At 46.0% G+C, this 26,847-nt stretch overlaps 1 protein-coding gene across 3 annotated transcripts; it reads right to left on the bottom strand.

Moving 5' to 3' along the window:
• Positions 1-103: 103 nt before the first annotated feature.
• KLF15 (KLF transcription factor 15) lies at positions 104-25,283 on the bottom strand. Of its 3 annotated transcripts, none has more exons than XM_083602783.1 (3): positions 24,938-25,283; positions 11,688-12,776; positions 104-3,249 (listed from the first exon to the last, which is right to left on the bottom strand). In XM_083602783.1, exons 2-3 carry the CDS (start codon positions 12,719-12,721, stop codon positions 3,081-3,083), a joined length of 1,203 nt encoding a protein of 400 aa, XP_083458909.1. In that variant the 5' UTR covers positions 12,722-12,776; positions 24,938-25,283; the 3' UTR covers positions 104-3,080. The 3 variants fall into 3 exon arrangements, with proteins under 3 accessions (XP_083458909.1, XP_083458910.1, XP_083458911.1); XM_083602784.1 differs by lacking the exon at positions 24,938-25,283 and adding an exon at positions 16,332-17,433; XM_083602785.1 differs by lacking the exon at positions 24,938-25,283 and adding an exon at positions 14,459-15,210.
• Positions 25,284-26,847: the final 1,564 nt, after the last annotated feature.

The following is a 26,847-nucleotide window of genomic DNA, read 5'->3' as shown; positions in this document are numbered from 1 at the left end:
AAAATGCTAGACGTTACTATTCTTTCCCATCCACACTGCCAAGGGGCTCCATGGACTCCTGAAGAATATGATTGTGAAAAGCAAGAAAAGCGCATCACATCACTTGTAAAATTTCAATTTTCTTTTTATTGTCAAAGTAAATATATTTTATGAAGAACAAAAGAAAAAATATACAGGATTGTAACTTATGTACACTGGCTTTAAAGATATTCTTTTGTTTCAAATTTACACAATTTCCTCATACGTTATTAAAAGATATTTTATATAGATATGCAATATGTACAGTTTTATTTACATACATTCATAGGATGTGAGATAAAAACCAGTCAATAGAAGAAAGATTTGTTTACACTTGTTTCTTAGACGACAAAAGGAATGCATTCCTAGATGAAGGTAGTGAGTGGAGCTCTTGCTCGAGCGTGGCGACGTGGTCTGCATTTTGACCTGGTACGAACGCTAGAATTGCAGTGTTTTATTTCCCATTTGGCTAACAAAAAAGTCGACAAGACAGACAAGGCTTAATCCTACAGAAGTTAATTGCAACCAAGTCCCATTGAAACCAATGGATCTTCAGGTAGGAGCTACTAATCCCGTCCCATTGCTTTCAGAGGGGTTGAGTCACGGCTAACGTTTGCTCAGTTGTGCTGATGGACACAGGCACCATCTATGATCAGAGAAGAGATGCAACACGCTCAACTGTATTTTACTTTAAACAAATATTCTCTAATTACCAGATTCTATTTTGCTAGAAAGCTTCCTACGATCAGCTGAGTACATAAATAAAGGAAAAAGAGGGGGTGCAGGGGAAAATGTTTCCTAACACAATAATTTTGCTGCCAGCATTGCATTATAAGTATATATATATATATATATTGATATATATATGTATGTACGCATTCCCTTTTTGTTGTTGTTGTTGTTTAGCCCTTGAGACAGCTGGCTAAAATGCACAATGCCCCAGTTGCATTGCTCTCTGAATAGCAGCCCATGAGGATACTCCACATTTGAGGGGCGCTTGCCACCAACAGCTCAAAAAAAGTGCTTTCACAAAACATTCAATAAGTCTTTTAAGTCCTCCCTCCCCAGTGACTGGGGGGAGGATAAGGATTTCATTCCATGCTGTAATCTGGGGGAAATGAGTCCAGCATTTCTTCACAGATCCATCTGGGAAGATGCAAAGAGCCATCCCAGTTACTTCTGTGCCCATCAAAAGCCACGTGAGGAGGAGGTTGTAACTTTTGGCAGGAGGTACCTTAGGCTCCTGCAGGAATGGTACGTGATGCAGGCTGTATTGCATGGTGAAAACGCAGTGGCCCAACAAGCAGCAAAAACAAGGTATCACTCTTACATCCAGTCCTCCCACATCATGATCACCGGACTATGAATCTTTGCCAAAGAGCAAGCATCATTTCTACAGGCCTGTGAGCATCACTCCTCTCCAGTGAAAAGTCTTTTATAGAGCACATTGGCCTGGCTATATTTTGGGCTCCATAGGAAGCCAACATTCAACGCTCTGCCTTAACACCAGCTACACTCACACACAAACACACTGATCAGCTATTGTACTGTCAGCCTGCTTTGGATTCTGGCTGGACTGTGACTTTGAGACCTATGAAGCAGCAGTCAAGAACTGCTCCCAAAGACTGGAGGGGGGCAGAGTCTGTCGCTGAGATGCACCTCACCCTATACATATTTATCATCCATGAACTGAATAACTAAAAGAGACTGGTGTGTTTTAGTAATCTGGATGATTGGGCAAAGGACATACATTCCACATTTTATCCTTTTGTTTCTTCCTCCTTCGGTTGCCAGCTTTTTTATTTCAAAAATACTGACCTCAGGAGGGGCAAGGGGTGGAACCAATACACACTGGTGGAATAGGAGATAACATGGAAGACTCTTGTCAGCCTGGAAAGGAACCAGGGAGAATTAATTTAGTGGCTTATGAGAACAGGCCCTGACAAGACTCCAGCAAAACTAGGAAGGATCTGGACCTTATGAGTTTTTCAGGCCACAATTCTGGCAGCGGACAGGATATTGTGCAGCTCTGCTCAAGAGCAGCAAAATACCAGCTGGTTTGCAATTTCCCACACAGAAACACAAATACACACATCATACAACCAATATGCTCCTTTTGCCCTTCCTCATTTGATAACCTCTACAGTGGGGCAGCTAGATCATTTTAGAATCTGGTCCTAAGGGTCGCATGAGGCACCCCTCTTTAGGTGGCAGTGTGTATGACTTCAAAATGTGTGCTGCATTTGGAGGCCTTCCTGCTCATAAGAAGAGCCCTGTGGGATCAGGTCCAAGCATCCTGTTCTCACAGTGGCCAACCAGATGCCTGTGGGAAACCCTCAAGGAGGACCGGAGTGCAAAAGCACTCTCCCAGCCTGCGAGTCCCAAAACCTGGTATTTGGAGGCATGTGTTAGCTCTAACAGTGGAGATGGAACATGGCCACCATGGCTAATAGTCATTGATGGCTTTATTCTCCATGCTTCTACTGCTGAGTGGGCCTTAGCCATCAAAGGCCTCTGCCCTGACAGGACTACCAGGCCTCTACAAATTCCTAGCTAAGGAACACCATCACCTCAACAAAATATATAAGCCTACCACCCTACCCCAACCTTGCCAAAAAGGCATTGTTTTAATTTTGAAAGGAATTTGCTGTTTCCAAACTGGACAAATAGGCCAACTTAATAATAATGTTTTTTTAAAAAAATAATTACCCCTCACAACGAATAGCCCTGTACATGAGCAAAGCCTTCAGGAATGCCAGAACTATAATTAACTAGGAGCAAGTAGCCCATAAATTATCATGGTGCAGGAGAAAACAGCTAAAAATAAAACACTGTAATTTCAAAAGGAAGAAGCAGCAGCAAAGGAAAGGAAAAGAAATAAGGTAAAGGTGGTGGGTGGTTTTTTTTTTTTTCTTTTTAAAAAAATAGATGTGTGTGAAGTCATGGCATCAGCTGTTACAGGGAGACAAATAAATTATCGTGAGGAGGATACCGAACAAAGTTCTGTCAGTTCCTGTTCGTGGGTGAAGGGGTGGAAAGGAGCAAGTGAGGACCCCCCCCCCTCAGTTCACTGAGCGCATCGAGCGGCTGCTTCTAGGAAACCGGTGGACTTTGACGTGCTTGGACAAATGGTCGCTCCTAGCAAACTTCTTCTCACACACGGGGCACTGGTAGGGCTTCACTCCAGAATGCGAGCGCCTGTGCCGGGATAGTTCATCTGATCGTGAAAACCTGAAAGTCAGTAAGAGGGGAGAGGAAGGATTATCAGAAGGTTGCTGTCTTTGGTTGTCATCAATGCATGAAAAACCAAAGGACGAAGTCACACAATGAAAAGAGGACAAAAAGTGATTTATAAGCAGACAGAACAAAATTGCATGTAAAATAAACATATACATGAATAGCAGAGCTGGTCGCTGTTGTGCAATGATTCCAACCGTTTCTCCAAATACCTCAGGTTATTCTCTTATTATGACAAGATCTCCTGGATTTCATCCAGTTTCAACAGAACAAAATGGAGAATTTCTCACAGATGGCAGCTGTAAATCCCCTTTTGAAATCTTTGTTCATATGGTATAGTTCTTCCACAAAAGCTTAACCAAGGTACTTTCTATCCTGTAATCCCTATAATTTTATTTATTTTAGTAGATATCCTGCCTTTCTCCCAACATGGAACTCAACATGATATACATGGATTTCCTGGGCAGTCTCCCCTCGAGGCATTAGGCAGACTCAATCCACCCTACCATTATCAAGGTAACAGTATCATTTGCCTATAAACCACTCCCCTATGGGCCAGGGCTGCCCACTTGTCAGTCACCTGGCATCACAATTACACTCTATGATCTGTTTTTCCATTGCACTGTGTACGGAAACCCCAGTGATCATCAGGGTATGCACACCACAGTGCATGGTGCTTTGCAAGCCCTGATAATCAGCTGATTGACAGGGATCACAGGTAAAGAATCCCTGACAGGTGGCTATCTGTCCTCTGTTAAAAAATTTCCAGGGAAGGAGAGTCCACAGCCTTCTGAGGTAGTCTGTTCCACTGTCAAGCATCTCTTACTGAGTCATTTGTTTAAGCTATGTGTAGACCAATTAATTACCAATGTTTCTAAGTGGTGTACATAAAAATTAAAAAGCATGCAATGGATAGGATTGATTAAAATTAATCGTAAAAACTGAAAAGTTCCCCTTCAATTGCCTGCTAAAGATGAAAGGTCTCGTTTGCCAAACACCTTTGTCAAGCAAATGCAACGGAGCGGAATGAATGAATGAATGAATCAATCAATAAATGCAGTGACTCACATTCGACATCAAGCTATTTCCCACATGCTCTAGCAGACCTGTCCCCAAAATGGTGGCAACATGTGGGAAATTCTCCAATACATTGGGACAAAGTCATTATCCATGAACCACTAGCAGCACAGAGGCAGATGTCGGCCACCAAGCATAGTTAAAAGTAGTCGTTTCATATCCACTGGCACTGATTTCAAAGGAGGAAGAGTGTGATACTGTCTCATACAAATGTTCCTCTCATATCGGAAGGCACAGTACGACGCCATTTTGAACACAACAAGGCTCAGTCAGATTCTGGAGAGTGGAGAAGAGAGAGACCCTCAGCTAGCAATATAACTCTCTGAGCTTATACCTTAGGCAGCTCCTGCCTAACATCAGGAAAAGGGAAAAGAAAAGAAAAACCCTAAATACTGTCAATTCTGAGATGAATTCATAGCGTTGCAAGGCAGGACAATGCTGATTTCTAGCTCCGTATAATGCTGAAACTCCTCTGAAAACCCCAAGTGTTCAGGATGCACAACTGAGACTACTGCCCCTTTCGAAAGATGGTGTCATGAAGTGGGTGTCAGCTGGAACAGTAGCAAAGGTTGGCACTGAAAAGAATTCCTAAGAAGTGCTGTCAGCTGTTTGCTTGTAGTAAATGAATGAAGCCGCAGTCATTTACTAAATGCAAATTGGAAGAGAAAGGAAATCTGTAAAATGTGTTTGCCTGAAAAGAGAGTAGATTGCTGTGTTTAGGTGAATGCATTTTGTTTTGTTTCTAAGCAAAAAATAATAATTCTCAAGAGAAATGAAGGTGTGCCAAATTCCTGTGCCATCATTGTGTGATGCTTGGATTTATTTCTGCACACACACACACACACACACACACAAATGCTGAGTCCATTGGGATGAGTTTTTATTATTAGCAAAATCAGGGGCAGATGCATGAGCACCTCAAAGATATGTGCTATCTGAGCCATGGAAAGCAGCGTGATAAGAATATTCTTTACCTCATGACTAAACCCTGCAGTTGATCAGGTAACAATGTTGCTATGCTGTTGCCCAGCTTGCTGGGAAAGATCAGCTTACTATACCAGCAGAAATACACTCCCTGCTCCCTGCGTGTTTATACAAAAGAAAAGACTCTAAAGGTGAACATGTGAAGCACGTAGAATCCCTTGCGATCGCCACACTAGCCTTACCAACTTTTGTTTGCTCATTTTGGCTGGCCTTCGCGTCATGGTGCGCACATGGAATGATGTAACATATCCTTAAAGAGTTCGATTCAATCACAGGTGGTTCTCGGGTCAAACAAGCAGCAAATGTGACAGATCCTGGAATCATGGTAGCAAGCTGCCTGAGTTTCACAGCAATTAGCTGAGCCCCGAAAGTGAGAAAGGGGGAGATCTTTTCGCATATGTTAATTGCTCAGAAAATCTGGGTAAAAAGTGCTTCAGGGTGATTTAAGCATGCTTCAGTGGAGGGTTGCTGGCAGAGTGAAGAAGCTGCCTCAGATTGGTTTAGAGGTGTCATAGAAGGGCAGCAATTTGTTAGTTATTTAATTGGATGTTGTGCCTTTACTCCCAGGGAGAGGTACTTGTGGATTTTCTGTCTCAAGTGCCTCGGATACTATGCACCTTGACTCAGAGAGGGGAACCCTCTGGAACTGCACATCAAGAGACACAATTTGCTTTGTGTCAGTTAATTGCACCTTCATATTATGCACCGTCAGTCCAGCTTCCTTGTTTTTCAAAAACCCACCCACATTTTCTTATGTGATGGCGGGTGCTTTAGAAGTGTGCAGACTGCAGCTAATGGACTATATCTGCTTTCTAGTGTAGCTGTGCTGAATGCCTTGCATAAAAGAAAAGGTACAAGAAGTAGCCAATAGGCACTGCTGTGCCTCCATATGTCCTACATCAGTATTCTTCAACCTCGAATCCCAGGCATTTGTTAGACTACACCTCCCAGCATCCCAAGTCAGGTTAGCCAATGGCTAACCTGGGAGTTGTAGTTTGACAGCGTCTGAGGACCCAGGTTCAAATGCTTCTCAGTTAAAACGATTATCATTTCCCACCCTTGAATTATAGCACCCTGATTGACAAACATTATTTTATTTTTATTTACTTATCAGATTTATATACACACAAAGGAATGGTATTCTGAAGGAAAAGCTGGTATGTTTCAAGTTCCAAGGACTGATATATAGAATTTCAGGTATCACACATCCTAAAATATCAAAGATGGGGGGTTAAATATCGATTTCATAGGTCAAATACCAACCCAGGAATTGGATATCTGCATTCAGCATGAAATCTGAGTTCAACTATGTGAACCGTAGCAGATTCCAAATTGGATTTTTGAATGAAAAATGCATTTCGGAGTTAATTATGGCGGTCCAGCCATTATAAGTGTATTGATGGCTTTCCAAATTATAAGTCCATAGCTCACTTACATTTTGTGTTTGCCGATTGCTTCATCCCAAGTTCTGGTAACACTCAACTCTTGCTAACCACATACTGCCAGTTTTAAATTGTTTTTAATGATAATTTGAATGTTTTATTTTATATTTTTTTGTAAACTGCATAAGAGGTTTTCTTACAATCATGTGGTATATAAATTTTGTGAAATAAAATAAATAAGCAAACAAACACCTTGAACTGCATTCATAGAGGAGATGCAGTGTAATCGTGGGGAGGCGTCCGTTCCAATGGGAGATATTTGTCATTTGCCTGCAGGGCTTGTTTGATTGCTTTACACAACAGGTTATTTATTTTGTAGGCTCTCATAATGGTACAACAGTGACAAAGACGATAAATGGTCCCAGGGTATGGTCTGAAGGCAAGGGAGGCCACCACCCTGGTGAAGCGAAACTGGTCTGGCTCAAAATATAGGAAGCTGCCTTATTTTGAGTCAGACCAATGTTTTGCCTAGCTCATTATTATCTACTCTTGACTGGCAGAAGATATCCAGGGTTTCAGGCAACACCTTTCGGTTGCCTTGCATCAGGTCAGACCATATATTTATCCTACCAGTTTGGCATTGTCTGGCTAGCAGTGACTCTCTCTCTCTCTCTCTCTCTCTCTCTCTCTCTCTCTCTCTCTCTCTGGGTCTCCAAGACACAGACCTTTCCCATCACCTGATGAGTCTTAACTGGAGGTGCCAGGCACTAAACTTGGCTCCTTCAGCATCTACTTGACTCTACTTAGGTTTGGTCCTTCCCCATGGAGAAGGAGCAGAGAAAGATCCATTTGATTCTGCCTTGCCTACTTTAAATGTGTTTTTATGTTATACTACGGTAGTAATGCACTACTGTAAGATGAGCAACTGTGGTTAGATAACAGCCTGTGAAGCAAAGTCATTGCTGTTGCTGCAGCCATCATACTACAGACAGAAGGAGGGTTGTACCACACAGCAGCATGGGGTAGCCAACATGGTGGCTCCCAGGCATTGCAAGACTCCAGTTCCCAACTTCCCTGAGCACTGGCCAGACTGACTGGGGCTGATGGGAAATGGTGTCCAAGAACATCTGCAAGGCACAACACTGACTACCCCTGCAACAGAAGAATGGAGAAATGGAGAAGCCAATCTGTAGTAGATGTATTAGAATATAGGCACATCAGATTTCCTGGTGCATTTTGAATACCCAGGTTCTCCTTTGAGGGAAGCTATTCAGCAGCATGACATTTTGTTTTTAACCTCACTGTCTCATCTAAAAGAAGGAGCAGCTTTAGTGCTGTCCATAGCTAAGTTATAAGAAAGGAGATTCCGACCAAACTTCAGAAAAAACCTTCTGACAGTAGGAGCTGTTTGACAGCGCAACAGACTCCCTCAGGAGGTTGTGGTCTCTCCTTTCTTGGAGGTTTTTAAGCAGAGGTTAGATGGCCATCTGTCATGGATGCCTTAGGCCCTTCAGGTCCCTTCTAACTCTACAGTTCTTTGATTCTAAGTTTTGTGTTTCCATTTACACAGACCAGGGCAATTTTCTTTAATTACTCTTGATGCAAACAAACACCTGAAATGCATCTGTTTGGAAAAAGGAATCCTACACAAAGAGGAAAAGAAAACAACTAAAGGAAAAATACCAGAAGTGTATCTCTTGGGCCTGTGTGTTCAATACAGGGCGATAAAGGAAAATGGAAAAGAACAGAAGCTCCAGGTGTACTCAGCACACACAAGTCATGTGAGGTCCCAGCTCTCTCTGAACTTCTGGAAAGTAAACATTCTCTGCTGATAAAAGGAAAGCTGTGCAATTTTGGGCTCAGTTACCTCCAGCCACTTGCCAATCTCACTTTGATGGCCAAAAACACCACATAAGTGTGCACTGAAATTCTGGACTAATCCTAGAGAGGTATACTGGAAGAAACAAACTCCTTAGAAAATGGGCGGCCGCCTCTTCCTTTCTTTTAATAACAAATGCCCATTGCAAATGTGGGGTGGGAAACCCTGAGCCCTCTCTGGCCCTCAAGACTCTCTGAAAGCTATGTTCCACGCAAGCCCTGCCCTTCACACGCAATCCACACCCTGCAGTGGCCGTACTCTGCCATCTCCTTGAATAATCTTGCCTACCTGCAATCTGCCTCTGATCTGTTGATCTGCTGTCTTCCATAAGTCTCCTCCTCATACTGACCATGAGCTAGAGCTGTCAAATGTACATATCAGCTGATGCAGTTAACGAAGACACTGCCTCAAAATAATAGCTCCCACCCAAAAAGATTAAAGGGCATAAGGATCTGCAGGATGTGTAGTTTCTCGAGTAAAGAAAGGGGAAGACCTCTGGTGATGTATGTTATTGATCTCCACAGCACTTAGACCCTGGATGCCACAGTACCAGGCCTACACAACTCACAATGCACCAAAGCAGATCACAGCTGTGCACTGTGGCCTACGAGGTGCATGCTGTCCCTTCCCCTGGTTTTTGCAGAGGCAGCAAAAACATGAGAGGTCTATCAAACCTCTGGTAGACAATCATCCATGGCTGGTGTACATCACTCATGTTAGTCAGCTGTTACTCACAAGGACGCAGACAGTCATCAGTGCAAGCACATTCCCCATCCCAGTAATGCAACATATCGCCTGGGCCATATCCACTGCCCTCTCTCTTGTGATAACTGTACAGCTGCCATTTTCTGAACTTTGTGACATTCCACAAAGCCGAACCTCATAAAGAAGGTATCTTAGATAATAGTTCTTATTCTGTTTAAGGGTTGGGCACTCCAGGCCTCTCTCTCTAGCCCTCAGGCCACATGTCCTGCCCTAGCCACAAGCCATCACTGGCCCATCTTCTCATGAGTGCTTTTGCATGGCTGGAAAGCATCCTTGAATTCTGTCAATGCCCCTTGCTTGTCTGGACGGAGGATAGATTGTGCTGTGTAAGTGGGTGTAGAAACTCACTTACTGCACAAAGCTAACATTTGCATTTGTTGCTCCACCCAATTTGCTTCCAGACTCACCCAACACTTGCATGTGGCCTCTGAACAGTGGCCAAGAAGAGAATGTGGCCCTCAAGCTGAAAAGGGTTCCTCACTCTTGCTGTAAAGCAGGGGTGTGGAACTTTGGGCTCTCTGGGTGTTGCTGAGCTACAACTCCCATCAGCCCCAGCTCAAGGCTTACGGGAGCTGCAGTACAACAACATTTGGAGGCCAAAGGTCCCCTACCTATGCCCTAAAGCAGAGTTTCCCAAACTTGGGTCTCCAGCAGTTTTTGGACTACAATTCCTGTCATACCTGACTACTTATCCTGCTAACTAGGGAAGATGGGAGTTGTAGTCTGAAAACAGCCAAGTTTGAGAAACCCTGTCCTAAAGCATACTAAAAATAAATTTAAAAAATTGGTGATTTCAGGCTCTTCTCTATGACTTGTGACAGTTTCACCCACTGCCCTCTTGACATCTTCTGCTCATGCTATCCATGCTCACTTCCCTTGAAGTTAGGGAAATGACATACATTTGTGGCTTTCATAAAATACATCCTCAGAAGAAAGGATGGAAAAGCAAAGAGGACTGGAGTCCTCAGATAGGCTTGCTGGGATTTCAAGTCCATTGGCTACAGAATACCAAAATCATTTTCCTTCACCAGCATTTTCAAAAAATCTGAACATTTGTCATAATTTCCTCACATCCCCCGCTCACAGAAACAAAATTTTCCACAAAAATATTTGCATTAGGGTTCACTGTTAGGGAGAGCAAATATTCTAAATGCCATGACAGGAAGCCATCAGGACGGGAGGCCAACTGCGTAGTTAATAATCAACTATTTCCCTAAAAACCACGAGTGAGAAATGTTATGAGTCGCTCCTTGCAGGCATAGGGCAATCAACCTAGGGAAGTGTCACAAATATGGAAATTGAAGAACATAAATACTGAGTCAAGCCAAATGTCCAACCGAGAATCTCATGCCTCCAGGCATGACCAACATTGGATCCTACGCCATAGGAAAACCACAGCGATTACACAGCGATTCATCTGCCTAGTGTCTCTATTACTTACAGCCTGCGGAAAACAGAGGGTTTGGAGGCATTTTGACTAAGCCTTCCCCATCCTGAAAAGAAGCATGCCTATTTCATCCTCAAGTATCCATGCCCAACTGCAACATGTAGTAGGCACCACCCACTGCAAGATGGCATTTGACGTCGCCTCACAAGTGCAGGGGTGGAAGCCGCAACAAAGATCTCACATGGATGAGATGCAGGTCAACAGACATTTAGCAGACCAGACTTGCAATGTCTTGAGGAATTTGTGTTGATTCAGTCAGAAGGAGTGTCAAGCCATTCAGAAAGCAGAGATTTCCATGGGCCTGATTGTATGCATTCACTTAAAGATAGTGAATATGGATTATAATTAATAATTCTCCCCCTCCCTCTTTTGTCACTAACTGCAATTATAGGAACATATGAAGCTGTCAAAATACTTTGCCCATCCAGCCTAGTACTGTCATCTCACCTGCCACCCAACCATCCAACTGGAGAGGACTGAGCCTGGGACATTTTTGTATTCAAATCCTGTGCTTCACCACTGAACTCTTCTTGGCACCTATCCTTTCCTTTGGTGCTGATTGCGGGAAATGAATCGCAACCAAGCCCATAGTATACAGCTCGCAATGCCTGTTCTGACAAGTTCCATCTCTCTTTTATGAGCTGAGATGACAACTGTTTTTGTTGAAAAACAAAACCTTTTCTGCCACTAAAGCCCAAGAGGTTGTGCCATTTGATTCGTAGATGTTCCTAGCGTCATCTCATTTTGAGAGAACGTGCTTAAATTCTAATGATCGCCAGGTACTAGAGAAGAAGGCACATCCTTCAATTAATTTGGTTCAAAATCACCGGCTGGCAAATAACGTGGAAAGAATGGCAGTATTATGCGACCCAGCCTGCCACCACACCCCAATACTGACCTCCATCCGCAACCGGGCCATGTACACGCAAAGGGCTTCTCCCCCGTGTGCCTCCTCAGGTGGGCTTTCAAGTGGCTGCTTTTGGTGTACATCTTGGTACATCCGGGGAAAGTACATTTGTGCATTTTAATGAGTTCTGCCGCAGGGTTCTTTTGAAACTTTTGACCCATGATGACCCCCGTTTGCCCCTGGATCGTACCACCAGGCCCGATTGGTTTTGCAGCGATCGGAACTGGGGCTATGCGGACAAATTTGGAGGAGGAGTTCAAGTTGGATGACGGAACAAGCTGTGGCACAAGTGCAAACGTTTGCCCTTGGATGTTGACCAGGAGCTGTGCAATTTTAATGTTCTCTTGTGCAGGTCCCTGTGAACTAGGGCTTGTGTTTGATGCTTGCTTAACTTGCACTGGTTGGATTTGGAGCATGACTGGGATCCCCCCATCAAGGGACATGGCTCCATTTGATGCATCCATCGTGCCGCTTGACTGTTCGCTTTTGCTATCTTTTAAACTATTACTGGGTACCATGTGATCTTTGGGCTGCATGGAAGCCACAGTTATCTGGCCACAAGCTCTCATGTCTTTGGTCTCGCTTTTGGGTCCTTCCTTGAGCTCTGTCTCCATGTTCTCTTCCAGAAACTCCTCAATTTCCTCCAGGGTGGGCTGAAATGGTCCCGAATCCTCCATCTCCACTGTGAATTCGGGCATCCTATAATGCTCCTCCTTCACAATAGGCTGAAGTCTCCTTTTGTCCCACCAAGAGGCATGGCCATTCCCCAAGGATGCCTGAGACAACAAGTAGTCCAAGATGCTGTCCTGACTCTCGGCACTTGACGAGCTCCCGCAGCTTGAGCTAAGGACCTGGGAATCAGGACTGGAACAAGAGCAAAAACTCGAAGAGTCGCTGTCATCTTCCGACAAGGGGGACGGCAGCATGTGGTACGACCTGCCGATTGCTGTCATGTCCCCAAAGTATCCGAGAAGAGGCCTTGCAGATGAGAAGGACTCATCCGCAGGAAGCAAGTGATCCACCATCCCGGGATAATCTCTTTATAGGTCTCCCACCAGCATGTACCAACAGAGCGAAAGCCTGGATATGGGAAACACAAACACCAAGAGTCAGAAGTCAGGTTTAATCATTCATCTCAATGCACTAAAACTACAAAGCTTTCTCTAGCCTGGCCCACAATCCTTGCTGCGTGCTCATGTTGCTACATGTTTTGATATTGCCTGTTATCACCCAAGAGGATTTCTTGAGCGCTCTTTTTCCAAGATTGCACCACATGCTTGCAAAAGAATTCTCTCTGAAACGCCATTTCACAACTATGTGTTCTGGAGATTTACAACAGCCTACTTATTTCCAAAGGATTGCTGGTGAGGAGAAATATGTCCTTCAATGTCCTCTTCCTTAGCCGTGGATCTTGCAGCCAATGCTAAAGGGTAGAGAGAGCTGGGAATGAGGCCGAGGGAGGAGAACTGTTGAAACTTTTACCATTCCCAAACCTCCATATCAAGCAGAGTGTTTATTACTAGGTTGCCGCTTTCCACTGGCTTTATTTTTAACTTTCTCACATATACAAATATAGGCTAATCAGCGTAATGCAAAGCTTGGGGCGGCAGGAGCTAAAAATATTGCCTAGACTTTGACAGTGAGGATTTTCCTCTCCGGGTTAATGATTCAAATTTTCTACTGCCATTATCTGTTGTGCTGCTCTTGATACAGGCTTGAACCAAGCCGGATTATTTAATTGCCATACCTTGGCAAAGAGGGGGCCGTTCCCCACCCCTCAAAGAAAGATTACTAGCACATTTTAGCTCTGGTCTACATGCCCACAAGTCCAGTGTAAAAACTTCTCTCCAGCATATTCTCCTGCCTTTCATTTGAAGCACTGCTTTGGGATGAACTGAAGCATGTGACAGCTTCTAAATTTGGAAGACTCCAGTCAGAATTAGCATCTCAATTCTGGCTTTGGATTTCAAAGCATTGTGACCAGCCTCATTGTGCCATGTTCCTGACAAGCACCATCAACTCACTTAGCCTCAGGAAGGCCTGGGAGTGAATTTCCTACAGAAGTGCATCTGGTTGAGGGGGGGGGGAGAAATCATGTGCAGGCCTTTCCCGCTCTAGCTGCCCCAAGCAAAATTCTCACAGCAAAACACCCAAAGCTTATGCTCTCAGTTGTGAAAGGGAAAAGATACAGTCTCGGGCAGACAATTATTTGCTCTTCCAGTCAAGGCAAACCTACTTTGCCTTGGGGGAGGGTATATGAATTGTGGGGGCAGATCCTTTAAGAGCCAGTGCTGGTGTAGTGGTTAGAGTGTTGGACTAAGACCTGGGAGATCAGGGTTCAAACCCCACTTGGCCATGAAGCTCACTGGGTATTCTTGGGTCTGTCACGGCCTCTCAAACCTATCCTACCTCACAGGGTTGTTGTGGGTATGAAATGAGAAGAGGGAGAACCTCTTGGAGGAAAAGGTGCAATATAAATGCAATAAACTTATAAAACCTGGGTTTGGAAGAAAGAGTGAGAGCGTGAGAAGGGGCAATGGAAAACAAAGGAGATCTCAAACACACCTTTTGCAAAGTCATTTCTAGCATGCTCGTCTAGTATTGTTGCCGCAGCTGCTTTGCCACAATCTGTTGCTGATATTGTCCAGGGGTAGGCAAAAGATGCTTACTATTCCCTGTATAATCTGTGCTTTTACTGCATCTTTTAACTCGCCCCATCTTTGTCTCATTCCGCTCAAAGAAATAAAATCCAAAGCACGCACCGCACAGCTGAGATGGCAAAAGATGGATTTTGCACACATCTTCCATCAGCACCAGCCCACTGACATTCCACAGGAAGCCTGAACAAGCGAAAGTACATTTCTTTGAAAAGCAGCTTCCTGACTGATGCAAGGCTGGGGACGTGGATGGCGAGTCCTGAAGCAAAAAAAGCATGTGTTGGCTTCCCAAGCTGCATACTTTCCTAGTTTACACACAAACGCCAGTCATCTCTTCTTGTCAAATGACTACACTTATGAAATGCTCACATGTGCTGAACGGGAGGAAGTTCAATCAAAGGTTAGGCTTCACGGTGCAAAAAAAAGAGGAAGGCGAACAAAGTTATTATGACATAAGCTTTCATGGGCGACTATCATTAAATGCTATGCAGAATTCTAGATACATATGTGGTTGCAGCAGAATGGTATACTGTGAGATCAGAAGGAAAGGTAATGCCCCAAAAAAGGACATTTTATTAACAATGATCATTCACACATATAAATACAGTAGTTAAATAATGCATGTAGGGTGATTTATTTATTTTTTAATCCATTGTGTTGGTTCACTTCACAAGAGATAGCTTTGACCCTCTCAGTGTATGGTAATTTATCCATTCCACAATGCATTTTCACCTCTTTTTGCATAATAATCACTTTGAATAGTAAAGGGGATTCTTCACCTACACAGGTTAATTACCTAAGGATGCTGCAGATCAGATCTGAACCTCCAGAGTTTTCTCCTTTGTACTGCTCTAGGTTTATAGTTTAACCCTGTTCATGTCTACTGATAAGTGAGTTCCATTGAATCAAATGGGATTTGCACCCCAAGACTGCAGGTTTAATCAGTTTGATAGATTAATCAACTAAAGCTTTAGCTGATTAACCAGCAGGGAAAGGTGAGCATACATGTGTTTATTCAGGCTGTGGTATATTGGTGTAATAGGGATATTGGGGGGGGGATACAAAAGATGGCATTTCCTTATAAAATTATAATCTCATACTCCCTTTAATATTGTGGGGGACAAGGAATCGCCCTGATAATGGGCATAAGAAAGGTATTCTGAGTAATATCCTCCTTATTCCCTGACAGAAGTTTTGATAATACGCCGTCAATGAATTGATCAAATCAGTCAACAAGCAGGTGATTGACCAACTAGGGATTTCTGGGCACAATTCGTACAAGGGATTGTCTTAATCTATGATGTCCTAAGGGAACTTTGCCAGCATACACAAGTGAGTGCACACACCAGTTCAGTATGTTCAGATCTTTGGAAGACACCCTGCTCTGAGTGCCATGCTTTCTGGCGTAAGGAAGGTCTTCTGAGTAATAGCATCCTCCTTACAGAATCTCCTCCCCAGAGACGCCCAGCAAGCTGCCAGCTTGTTCTTTTCCTCGTTTTGAATCAAAGCTTGTTGGGAGGGAAACACATCAAAATGCAGCGCTAGGCATTTTAATATGATCTTCATTAGCTCCTCTGCAGGCATTCGAGTGCCACGTGGTGGGATGAAGCATTTCAAAGCAGAGATGCATTAATGAATCCTGCCCCAGTTTGGTCACGGTCCAAAGCTGCAACCTTACCAGGGAGAGAGCCCCGCACTGAAGCTAAGGGCACTTGCTTCCAAGCAGAAACGCACAGTTCACAAGTTCCACTGGGGTGTGCTGCAGATGGCATGCAGGAGGGAGGGGGGAAATGGGAAACATATGTCTCCAAAAATGCAGGGAATGCATGCTGGGGCGCCTTAACTCTCAAATGGCAGTCTATGCCTCACCAAAGGAGGGCACGCATTTGCTTTGCATAAAATCTGCATGAATTCAATTAATATGCATAGATACAAAGTAATAAACCATTGTACTATAATTTAAGTAGAAATACAGTACCTTTTACTACAGTGGGGAAGGTGGCCTGTTTGCCTGCCCAGCCTGCTGTCTAGGCATTCCCTGTTGACGGGCAACTTCAAGGCTCTTCCTGCTCTTCCTTCTGATGGGTTCTTTATCTTTAAACTTGACTCGGACGCCTTCAACAGAGGGCTGTCCTCCGTAGGACACGTGGACTCCCTAATATTTCCTGGCAAGGGCCTACGATGTGTCCCAGGGTATTTGGCTTGCACGTCTCTCTTTTAGACTTCCATGCTTATGCCCATTCATGCAAATGGACTGAAATCTTACCTAACTCTGTGCTGGACTATGACCAAAGTGCAGAAAACAGCACTGTATACAGGTTGCTATGCAGAGGGCCAGGAAAAAGGAGCATTTTAGAAGGAAAGTGTGCATGCCAAACATACAGGAAATGGAACAAAGCTGAATGGAATGGACAGGGAAATAGGTAGAAAAACAGGCAGAAACTATCAGGTTTGCAAATCCTGGGAGCTAATGCTGTAGGGCTTAGTCCTGAACAGATATGTATAGGATTGCACCTTCAGGGCACATTTTAAACCATGAATGGCTGATTTGTGGCCCTCCATATGTTGCTAGACTACAGCTCCCACAGCATCCCTGACCATTGGCCATGCTGGCAGGAACTGAGGGTACTTGGAAGCCAACCACATCTGGAGAATCGTCAGCCAACGCTGTTTCGAACTGTCCTTGTCAGCTCAGGAGCTAGCATTTCAAGCAGTGATAAGGGCAATGTTAATATCCGTGATTTCATCAGAATGCAGGGTCCTTGAATCAGGTTCTGGGGTGGGGGAGAGGGAGGGGGAGGAATGACATGAGAGTCGGCAGATGACGAGAATGCTTTCTAGCGCAGGGCCAGCTGCTATTCATCTTATATTCCCATATCCATATGGCGCAAATCAGTGCTCTCTCCTCCAGTGAGAGAAGAAATGCCAACAGGAGGCAGAAGGGTGAAACCCTAAAGGCACAGAGGTCAGTAGGCAGATGTGAGAACTTATACCACTTTCCTTGCCCTATCAGAGCTGCCACTGGAGCCAAAGGGAATTCTGGGTATGGAGGAACATGCTGGATTCATCACTTGCCTGCTAATGATCAAATCCTTCTTTTTTTTTTTCGTTTTCTCTTTTGGAAATTTTTTAAGAAGTACCGTATTTTTCGCCCTATAGGACGCACTTTTTCCCCTCCAAAAATGAAGGGGAAATGTGTGTGCATCCTATGGGGCGAATGCAGGCTTTCGCTGAAGCCTGGAGAATGAGAGGGGTCAGTGCGCACCGAGAGCCCCAGCGCCAGCCCCACAGGCTCGGGGGACAGCGGGGAGGCAGAACGCCGCCATCCTGCTGTCTCCCGATGTGGTTTGGAGGCTGACGGCGGGGAGACGCGTGCTTCTCCCTGCCGCCAGCCCCGCAAGCTCGGGGGACAGCGGGGAGGCGCAGCACGCCATCCCGCTGTCTCCCGATGTGGTTTGGAGGCTGACGGCGGGGAGAAGAGCGCTTCTCCCCGCTGCCGGCCCCACAAGCTCCGGGGACAGCGGGGAGGCACAGTGCACTTTCCCACTGTCCCCGGACCTGGTCTGAAGGCTGGCGGCGGGGAGAAAAGCGCTTCTCCCCCGCTGCCGGCCCCACAAGCGCCTGGGGGGAAAATCATTTTTTCCCTTTATTTCCCCCCCAAAAAACCAGGTGCGTCCTATGGGCCAGTGCATCCTATGGGACGAAAAATACGGTATGTAATAGTAATGTTAGAGTCATGGGGAAAATACATAGCTGTATTTTCATTTACTGAGGCCTGCCCACTTTCAACAGTTTATCCATGAATAAGTTTTGTGGGGGTTATTGCTATGGTTTGGTTTGGTTTGGTTTGGTTTGGTTTGGTTTGGTTTGGTTTGGTTTGGTTTGTTCTTGTTCTTATTATGTATTTTTATAAGGTTTTTTCCCCCTCTGCAACTGAAATGCAGTCAGCTCTGGGGTGAAGCACATTGACTCTCCCACAGTACTCCAAACCTCCGCAATATCCTCACAATATTGTTTTCTTGCTACTGATCTTTCAGAGCTGCCTTGTTTTGGGAACAACAGTTGCCTGTTTAGGTCACCAGCTAAATATTAAAAGGGCAGCAAATGTACTGCATGCCTGTGCACTGCTGTATTTCAGAGTAAGCATTCAGAGGAGAATGCAGAAAGCTATGCAAAACTTGAGCTGCTTGTCACTCCAGGGAACATTAGAGGACGACTGGGGAGCAGGGAGATGTTGCTGCTAACAGTATAATCCGATTTGGTGCCTTTTAAACAGCTGTGGATATGCTGACAGCTACTTTCCAGGGTTGCCAACATCTCCTCTCTTTGATGCAACGTAATCCCCTAAACCTATGTTCTCCCTACTACAACCGATTGCACCAAGAGGGATACCTGCTGATGGAATGCACAAGTCCCATTGGGACATCATCAATGCACCTTCAAGAAAGTCCTTGCATCAGGGCATTGGAATGCCACAGCCCAGGAATCCCAATAAACAGCAGAATTACTTTGCATGCAAATGTCATTGCTTCTGTATAGGGAAAGTGCCAAGTCAAGAAGCCAGTGTGGACCAATGCTGGATCTGTTTCCACCAAGGGAACTCAAGTCCCAGCCTCTGCTTGACTGTAGGGGGGTAGACCTAACTCCCTCCATCCCTTGTGATCTAAGGATGCTGCATTGCTAGCTCTGCTTCCTTCCACTGCCCTAACTGGACCCTAATATCTGTGCACAGGTGAACATCCACAGGGCTCTTTCATGTGAGGATTTTCCCTCACATGGAGAAGACCTATGTGTGTAGCTCTGCATGCACAAAAGGGCCTATTATCATTCTACATGGCCTGTAGGATACCTGTGATCTACGCCCTTAGACCACATCCCAGTCTCAATTCTTTCTCTGCCTTCTCATACATGCTCTGTATATATATAAAACATATATAAAAATATAATAAAACATTAAGCATTAAAAAAACTTCCCTATATAGGATTGCCTTCAGACAGCTCAGGGGTCAGAAAACTCCATACCCTCCAATGTTTCTCCAATGAAAATAATATAATAATTATTTATTATTTATTCCCCAGCCACTCTGAGCAGCTCCCAACCAAATATTAAAAACACAATAAAGCATTAAACATTAAAAACTTCCCTAAACAGCGCTGCCTTCAGGTGTCTTTTAAAAGTAAGATAGTTGCTTATTTCCTTGATATCTGATGGGAGGACGTTCCACAGGGCAGGTGCTACTACTGAGAACACCCTCTGCCTGGTTCCCTGCAACCTCACTTCTCACAATGAGGGAACCGCCAGAAGGCCCTTGCAGCTGGACCTTGATGTCCAGGCTGAACAATGGGGGTGGAGACGCTCCTTCAGGTATATTGAACTGAGACCGTTTAGGGCTTTAAAGGTCAGCACCAATACTTTGAATTGTGCTTGGAAATGTACTGGGAGCCAATGTAGGTCTCTCAGGACACCCTAAGGAAAAGCGGGACATTCTGGGACCAGATCAGAACTGGAACAGCTTCTCTAAATGAGGGACATCCCTGGAAAATAGGGTTATTTGGAGGGATATCTGCAGCATGACCAAGATGCAAACATTTGGATGGAAATATGTAAATGAGGAGGCGGGACCAGGCAAACAAAAGTAGGCTCAATTTCCAAAGATGGCATCACCAGCAGCAGGAAACAGTTATAGTCCTGTGCACACCAAACACCAATGTACCCTGGAGTGCTATTCTTCAGTAGCTACCAGTTTCCTTCTAGAGACACCTGAACTGCTGCACTTGCATGGCAGTAAGAACCAAAGCTCTCTTCCGCTGTTGCACCTGGATGGCTGAGATCCTACAGATTCCTTGGGGAGCAGGCACACAGTGGCAAGCGTGCGTGCATAGGCACATGTGTTCATGTATGACACAAGGACAGAGTGGACCTCTTAGGAATCTTTCCAAACACAGACCTTCTAGAAATAATCTTGCCTTTGATAACGTATTTTATTAGCAGCTATTGTAATGCTCTGTAGGATTTTACGACCTTGAGAAAAAGCCTACAGATCAAAGTGCAGAATGGAGGAGTACTGGACTACCAGCAATGAAGAAATGCAACAGGATAGAAGAGTTGCAGCAACTGCGAATGATGAGCCAGTTTTAATTCCTTGATTTGTATCCCGGCCTTATTCCCATCAGCTCAGGGCAGCAAACATGAGGTTATCCCATTCTATCTTCACAGTGCCCCTGAAAGGTAGGTTTGTCTGAGCAATACTGACATGTTCTGGGGGTACTCAAGGATGAGTAGTACCGGCACCTCCCCCTCCCATGTTAAAAGCGGGGCAGTTACTATAGCAACGTCATGGTAAGTACCGGCACCTTTTGTTTCTTTAAAAAAGAGACTGGACATGCCTCAAACCACCCAGAGAACTTCACAGCTGAGCAGAGCTTTGAGCCAAAGTCTTTTTGTTGTTGTTGTTGTTCCAAATTGAACTTCCCAGACTACAGATTGGGTTGTTTTTAAACCTAGCTGACAATCTGGCATCAAAAGAGGTATGTTTACAGCCCCATCATACGCTCTGCTGTGTGCACTGGGTCAGCATAAAGGGATGAAGGAGATGCATATAGCATCTAATCATCATCCGCGTTGTCGTCATCCTTTACTGTCATCTGCCGTCAGGCTGGTTTAAAAATACGCTTGCTGTTAAATGCGGCAAGAAAGGTTTCCTGATTAAGGAGCCTCCAGCCTGCATAGCACATGACTGCTTGGTGGTGCCAGTTAAATGCTTAAGAGAAAAGGCACATTGGGCAGCGCACAGCAACAACTTCAGGGTCTGCTCTCACTGCACACGGTTGCAGCCGCACAGAGTGCCAAGGGCAGCTTCTCGATTCTGGCCAGCACCAAATATCATTTTACAACACAGGGCAAGTTTCTAGATCTCATGGCTGGAAAGATTAAAAAAAAACACAACCCAAAACAAACAAAACCAGGAGCACATCTGCAAATTGAGTTGTATGAAGTGTTGGTCCTACTTAGAGTAGACCCATTGGAATTAATGGATATGGCTAACGTAGGTCCATTAATTCCAATGGATCTACTCTGAGATAGCTGGGTATAAGAAATAGTTCCTTGCACACACAAAAAGGTTCAAAGTATTTCCTTTATCTCCATGGAAAACCCTCCCAGAACCTTTATCTCACCTTACTGCCCACCAAAGAATCATAGAATTTTAGAGTTGGAAGGGACCACAAGGGTCATCTAGTCCAACCCCCTGCAATGCAGGAATCTTTTGCCCAACGTAGGAGTCTCATGCTCTACCAGCTGAGTGCACTCTGTCTCTCTCTCTGGGACCTCTTCCCTTCTCCTGATTCCCTCTATTCCCAATTAGACATTAAGAATACATAACTTATCTATAGGCTGGTAGCCTTGCAGTACGTCAAGATCCCTGATAATAAAGGAGAGGAAGGTGCTCCAGTATATGAGATCAAAACATGCTCCAGTTAGCCATGTTTACACACACACACACACACACACACACCTCTTTTTCACAGCCTTGTCAAAATTTCTGCAGGAGCAGAGGAGGATGGGGGGGGGGCAAGAAATCCCCTTTCTCTCCAAAAGCCAACTGGCTTTAAACCGCATCCATTCTCCTTTGTTTTCCAGAGGAGGAAAGACTTTGTTTACAGCAATAATGGCCAAAGACTTTAATCCGGGCTGTAGATTGTGTACATTCCGCTTTGACATTCATGCTGGTCACACACACATGGAGTCCCAAGCCTGTCTGTGCTAATCTGTCAAGAGGTGAATGGATAAAAGCTCCGGGATTCATTGCACTAAGCATGGGAGGGGGGCGGCACAGAAAGGGAGAAGGGATACATTTCATATCCCTTCAAGAACCAGGCTGTGGTTTTAGTGCGAGGAGTCGCGGGGGGGGGGTTGTTTTTGCTTCCTCTAAATAGCCGAGTGTGTTTAACCCAACCTCAGCTTCACAAGGCTGGGTATTAAAGAGGCTGACTGAACACACTGTGACTGGTGGAGTTCTCCCTCCCTTTGGCCTCTGAAGTTTGCAATGACCGACAGTAACCCTGCAACCATCTCTCTCTCTCTCTCTCTCCTTTCTTTCAACATTACCATAACAGCCATAGCAGAGCAAAGCGCACAGCTGCCTCCTCCTGTTGCTGCTGCAGGAGGTTGCTTCCCCAACATTACATCCTCACAAGCCACTCAAAAGTTGCTCAGGGAAACCAGTAAACAGAACCGTGCTGTGTGCCGCAGAACTTCTGTCTCTCTCTCTCTCTCTCTCTCTCTCTCTCTCTCTCTCTCTCTCTCTCTCTCTCCAGTATGTCAAATATCTCACACCCTCAAGTTGAGAACATAGGAAGCTGCCTTGTATTCCAAGCCCATCCAGCTCAGCACTGGCCACACAGACTGGCAGCAGCTCTCCAGGGTTTTCAGAGACGGGGTGTTCCCATTTCCACCTGGAAATGCCAAGGATTGAAGCTGGGTTGCAAAGCAGATGCCCCTTCGCTGTTCGAAAGAGGGTGGCAGAAGAGGCAGAACGTTGCAAGTGAAGGGGAAACATTTCCTAATTCTGACGGCAGTTCGGGAACAGAACTGCACCCTTCGTCCCCATTAGAGTCATGCTCTCCTCCAGTCACCCAAACAGCTGTTTGGCAGGCTGGGAGGAGCATGGGCTATACATGAGGAGGATGCATGTTTCAAACTGGACAGCTCCACTGGTAAGAGACTCGGAATCTCGGGGTTGTGGGTTTGAGCCCCACGTCCGGCAAAAGATTCCTGCATTGCAGGGGTTGGACTAGATTGGCCCTCATGGTCCCTTCCTACTCAACAATTCTATGATTTCACATCACACTCACGCTCTCAAGCAATTTGTGGCATTTTTGGGGAGGGGGTTGGCAGTGGGAGCAGCTGGGGCATGCACATCATGTAGTGCTGAAGGCCTTCCAGGGCCACATCATGTGGCCCCTGGGATACCCACATGTGCCTCAGAGGCAAAACAAGGGAAGTTTTTCGATTCACCATCATGCGCTAAAAGTCAACGTGTCTTTTTTGCCATCTGCTTGAAAGCCACGCCATGGACATGTGGCCCAAATGAACCCATGATTTTCTCACATGATGGCATACAGTGGTCTCACATACCCATGCCCTGCACTCTCCATGGAGAAGTTCCATATGGGAAACAGTCCTGGACTTCCTAAGAAGGGTGTGCAGTATCTTTTTGTAAGATGCACTGAAGGGGAGGGGTACTCAATAGGTATGTGTTGGGATACAGCTGCTCCAACTTTGCCTACTCCTAAGGCAGGATTTGGGACTGACTACAGGACATGGAGCCCCTTCCAGCTGTCAGGTTGCATGCTTTGCTTCCCAGTGAGAAAATGTGGCCTCTTTTCTTGATTCGGTTATACCAATATTGATGTCAGACTGTGCAAGCTTTGGAATCGCACAGAATCCTTCATCCAACGAAAGGTTCTTTGCAGCTCGGAAGCTGCTGCCCTACCACGACACAAATTAGCTCCACGTACAAAGACAGCCTCCTGCTGGTTTCGTCATCTCTGCCCTGTTCTCGACTTAACACCGCAACCACAGCTGTCTTGTCCTGTCTAGGCGCTCCACGTTAACATAAGTTCCGAAGCCACCGCCATCTGCAGCGCCCATCCATTTGTCCCATAGCCATGCATTTGCGTTTCACCCCCTGGGGGAGCGGGAGGGGGGTCCAGAGAGAAAGCCAGCGGTGAAGCTTTGAAACAAACCGGAGTCGCTTAAAAAAACCAACACCTGCTGGAAGGAGTCAAGCGTGCAAGTTAAAGGCAAAGCGGGGTTTGGGGGGGGCGAAAAGGAGGGCATCCCTAACAGTACAGGAGGAAGGATCAGTAACCGGATCTTTTCCAGCGTGGCAAGCGCAATGCACGCCGTGGGCTAAGAGAGGAAGCGGGGAAGTCCCTGCACATTTATTTCTTATTAAAGGGAAAGCGCTGGCCGCATGTTGCCTTGCTGCTGAAACTCCTCAGCCAGGCAGCCTTCGCATATGGTGGGGAGCGCCGCCTCTTTCCAGCGCCAGGAGCGGAGATCGGGATCCGCACAGGCGAGGATCTCTCGCCCTTCACGGCCAGGATCCGGAATAGGAGTCTCTGCCCTCTCTCCCTCCCGCCCCCGATCACTGTAAACATCTGAAGGCGCGCACACGCGCCCAGGCACCCACACGCACCCCGTCCTGCCTCCATCTGCTGCCGCAAAGAGGACTCGCCTCGCCTCCCTTCCGTCCACATTCCTCGAATTCTGCGCGCAAGTCGCCCCGGCGGCCAAGCCAGCTAATCGATCCTTCGATCCGGCGGCCCTCTATATTGATCCGCCAGGCTAGAGCCGCCGCCGACCGATCGCCTTCTTGCTTAGCGTTTCCTGCACGCGCAGAATAAAGCAAGCATGCTGCCCGGTTCCTTGACTAGAAACTGGCTGCTTCTTCGTTTTCTTCCACTGAGGTTTACCCCCGCCCCCGCCCCGTTCTCCTTTCCTTCTCCCCCCACTCCCGTCCCGCATCGTGCACCACCAACCACTTATTATGGGTCACAATCGTGTCATTTGCTTCTTACCTGAATTTATTCAGTCAACCCCCGAGGGTGAGCGTGAGGAGGGGGACAGCACACACCCCACAATTTAAACTGCAAAAAGATCCCAGTAGGCAGCAGCTCCTCTTGACATTTAATTCTTTCTTTTTTTTTTTAAGGAGATGGGTGGGGGAGGAGAGAGAGAAGCAAAAAATAAAACGGATGGATTAAACCCCTCCAAGGAGATGATGGGCTGGGTGGCAAGCGGCGTCCTTGAGAATCGCCCGCAGGCAAACAGGGTCCCGATGGGCGGCCAGCAACCCGGCCGGCGATGTGTCCTTTCGCTCTCCTCGCGTAGTACTATATCCCCATCACATGACTGCCAGGGAGGTTATCACAGTAAAAGGCAGGGGAAGGCTTGAAGGAGGCTCGACCCAAAGTGGCGCCCTCATTGGCTGAGGGAAAGGCAAGGGGCGGGCCTGAGGTTTTGTCGTCAATGGAAGTATCTGGTATCTGGTATGCTCGCTCGGTTCGCCTTCCCTCTCCCTGGTCCCCCCCCCCGCTCCTCTCCCTCCACTCCCCCCCTCCCCACCGCGCGGTCCATTTTTGTATCAAAGCCCAGGCAGGAATGTTTGGCTTCTGCTCCCCTCTGCTTACTCTCTCTCAGCCATGACAAAGAAGATCATGTGAAGGCGAGGTAGAAATCCCTCAGGCGTATATTTAGAAGGCTGTTCTAACTTGGAAGAAGCACCCCGCCCGGGGGACAAATGTCCTTCTGACAATAGTTTGGCATTTGAATTGGTCTTGTTATAGGAAAGGGCTGTAGCATCTGCCTCTTCCCAGGTTCGATTCCTGATGTCACCAAGTAAAGCTGGGAGTGATCCCCGCACCTGCTAGAGGAGCCCCAGCTAGATAATACTGTTGCAGGCCACCCCAGTCTCCCAGGGGTGAAAGATTCCAGGGGTTCCAGGTACTTACCAGGGTTTGGTCTCCTTGGAATGAAGGGCAGCAGAGACGGTGGTGTCTTGATGATATATGGTTTATTTGCACGTATATGCAACCTGAGTCTGCGATGGAGGGGTTTGCAGCATAAACTTCCCAAGAGGGTCTTGTTTCTCCCCTAGCTGCAGGCTTGGATACAAACAGATCTCAGCCATGGCTCTCCCTCCACCTTTTCCAGCCTGCCACTTTTGAACCCATCTTCTAGCTCAGATCATCCACTCTGGCCTCTGTCTTTCTAACTAAGCAAGGAGGGAAGCCCACCCATTTGCCCTCTGGCACAGAGCCACTTCCTGGCTGGTCTGGCTATTCCTGCAGTTGAATCTGTGCTAGATCAGGGAATTAGAAGGAGGTCTCAGGTATTATAAGGGTCTCCACTTACAGCCTACCCCCCCCCCCAACTCATAACACTACTGAGGTAGAAGGACCTGGGGTCTAACTCAGCAGGAGGCCGCTTCCAGGATGGGTGACCATACTTCACTGTTATGAAGACCTGTACAGGTGGCTTTTCCTTTGTTAAAACCCAGTGCTTTCTCTTTTTGGCTTTTGATTCACCTTGGCTTCTTCACAGTCATTTTCTTTGGCTTAGAAAACCCCATATCATCCCTGGATGAGACATAATGTTGGAAAAAGCATGCTCATTTGAAATCCTAAAGCTTGCATATTTTTTTAATATATATATATATATATAGAGAGAGAGAGAGAGAGAGAGAGAGAGAGAGAGTGGTACCTCGCTTGCATATAATATATATACACACACAGTGGTACCTCGGGTTAAGAAGAAGAAGAAGAAGAGTTTGGATTTGATATCCCGCCTTTCACTCCCTTTAAGGAGTCTCAAAGCGGCTAACATTCTCCTTTCCCTTCCTCCCCCACAACAAACACTCTGTGAGGTGAGTGGGGCTGAGAGACTTCAAAGAAGTGTGACTGGCCCAAGGTCACCCAGCAGCTGCATG

This window comes from Podarcis filfolensis, assembly GCF_964270895.1.
Source record: "Podarcis filfolensis genome assembly, chromosome: 2".
In the NCBI taxonomy this organism is placed as follows: Eukaryota; Metazoa; Chordata; class Lepidosauria; order Squamata; family Lacertidae; genus Podarcis; species Podarcis filfolensis.
Note: the sequence above shows the minus strand (reverse complement) of the source record. Positions and strands in the feature narration are given on the sequence as shown.

Excerpts from the sequence above, each read along its gene's own strand:
- KLF15 (XM_083602783.1), bottom strand. The coding sequence starts at position 12,721 with ATGGTGGATCACTTGCTTCCTGCGGATGAGTCCTTCTCATCTGCAAGG. Across the intron at positions 3,250-11,687 it reads TGGCCCGGTTGCGGATGGAG|GTTTTCACGATCAGATGAAC; the intron begins GTCAGTATTGGG and ends ACTGACTTTCAG.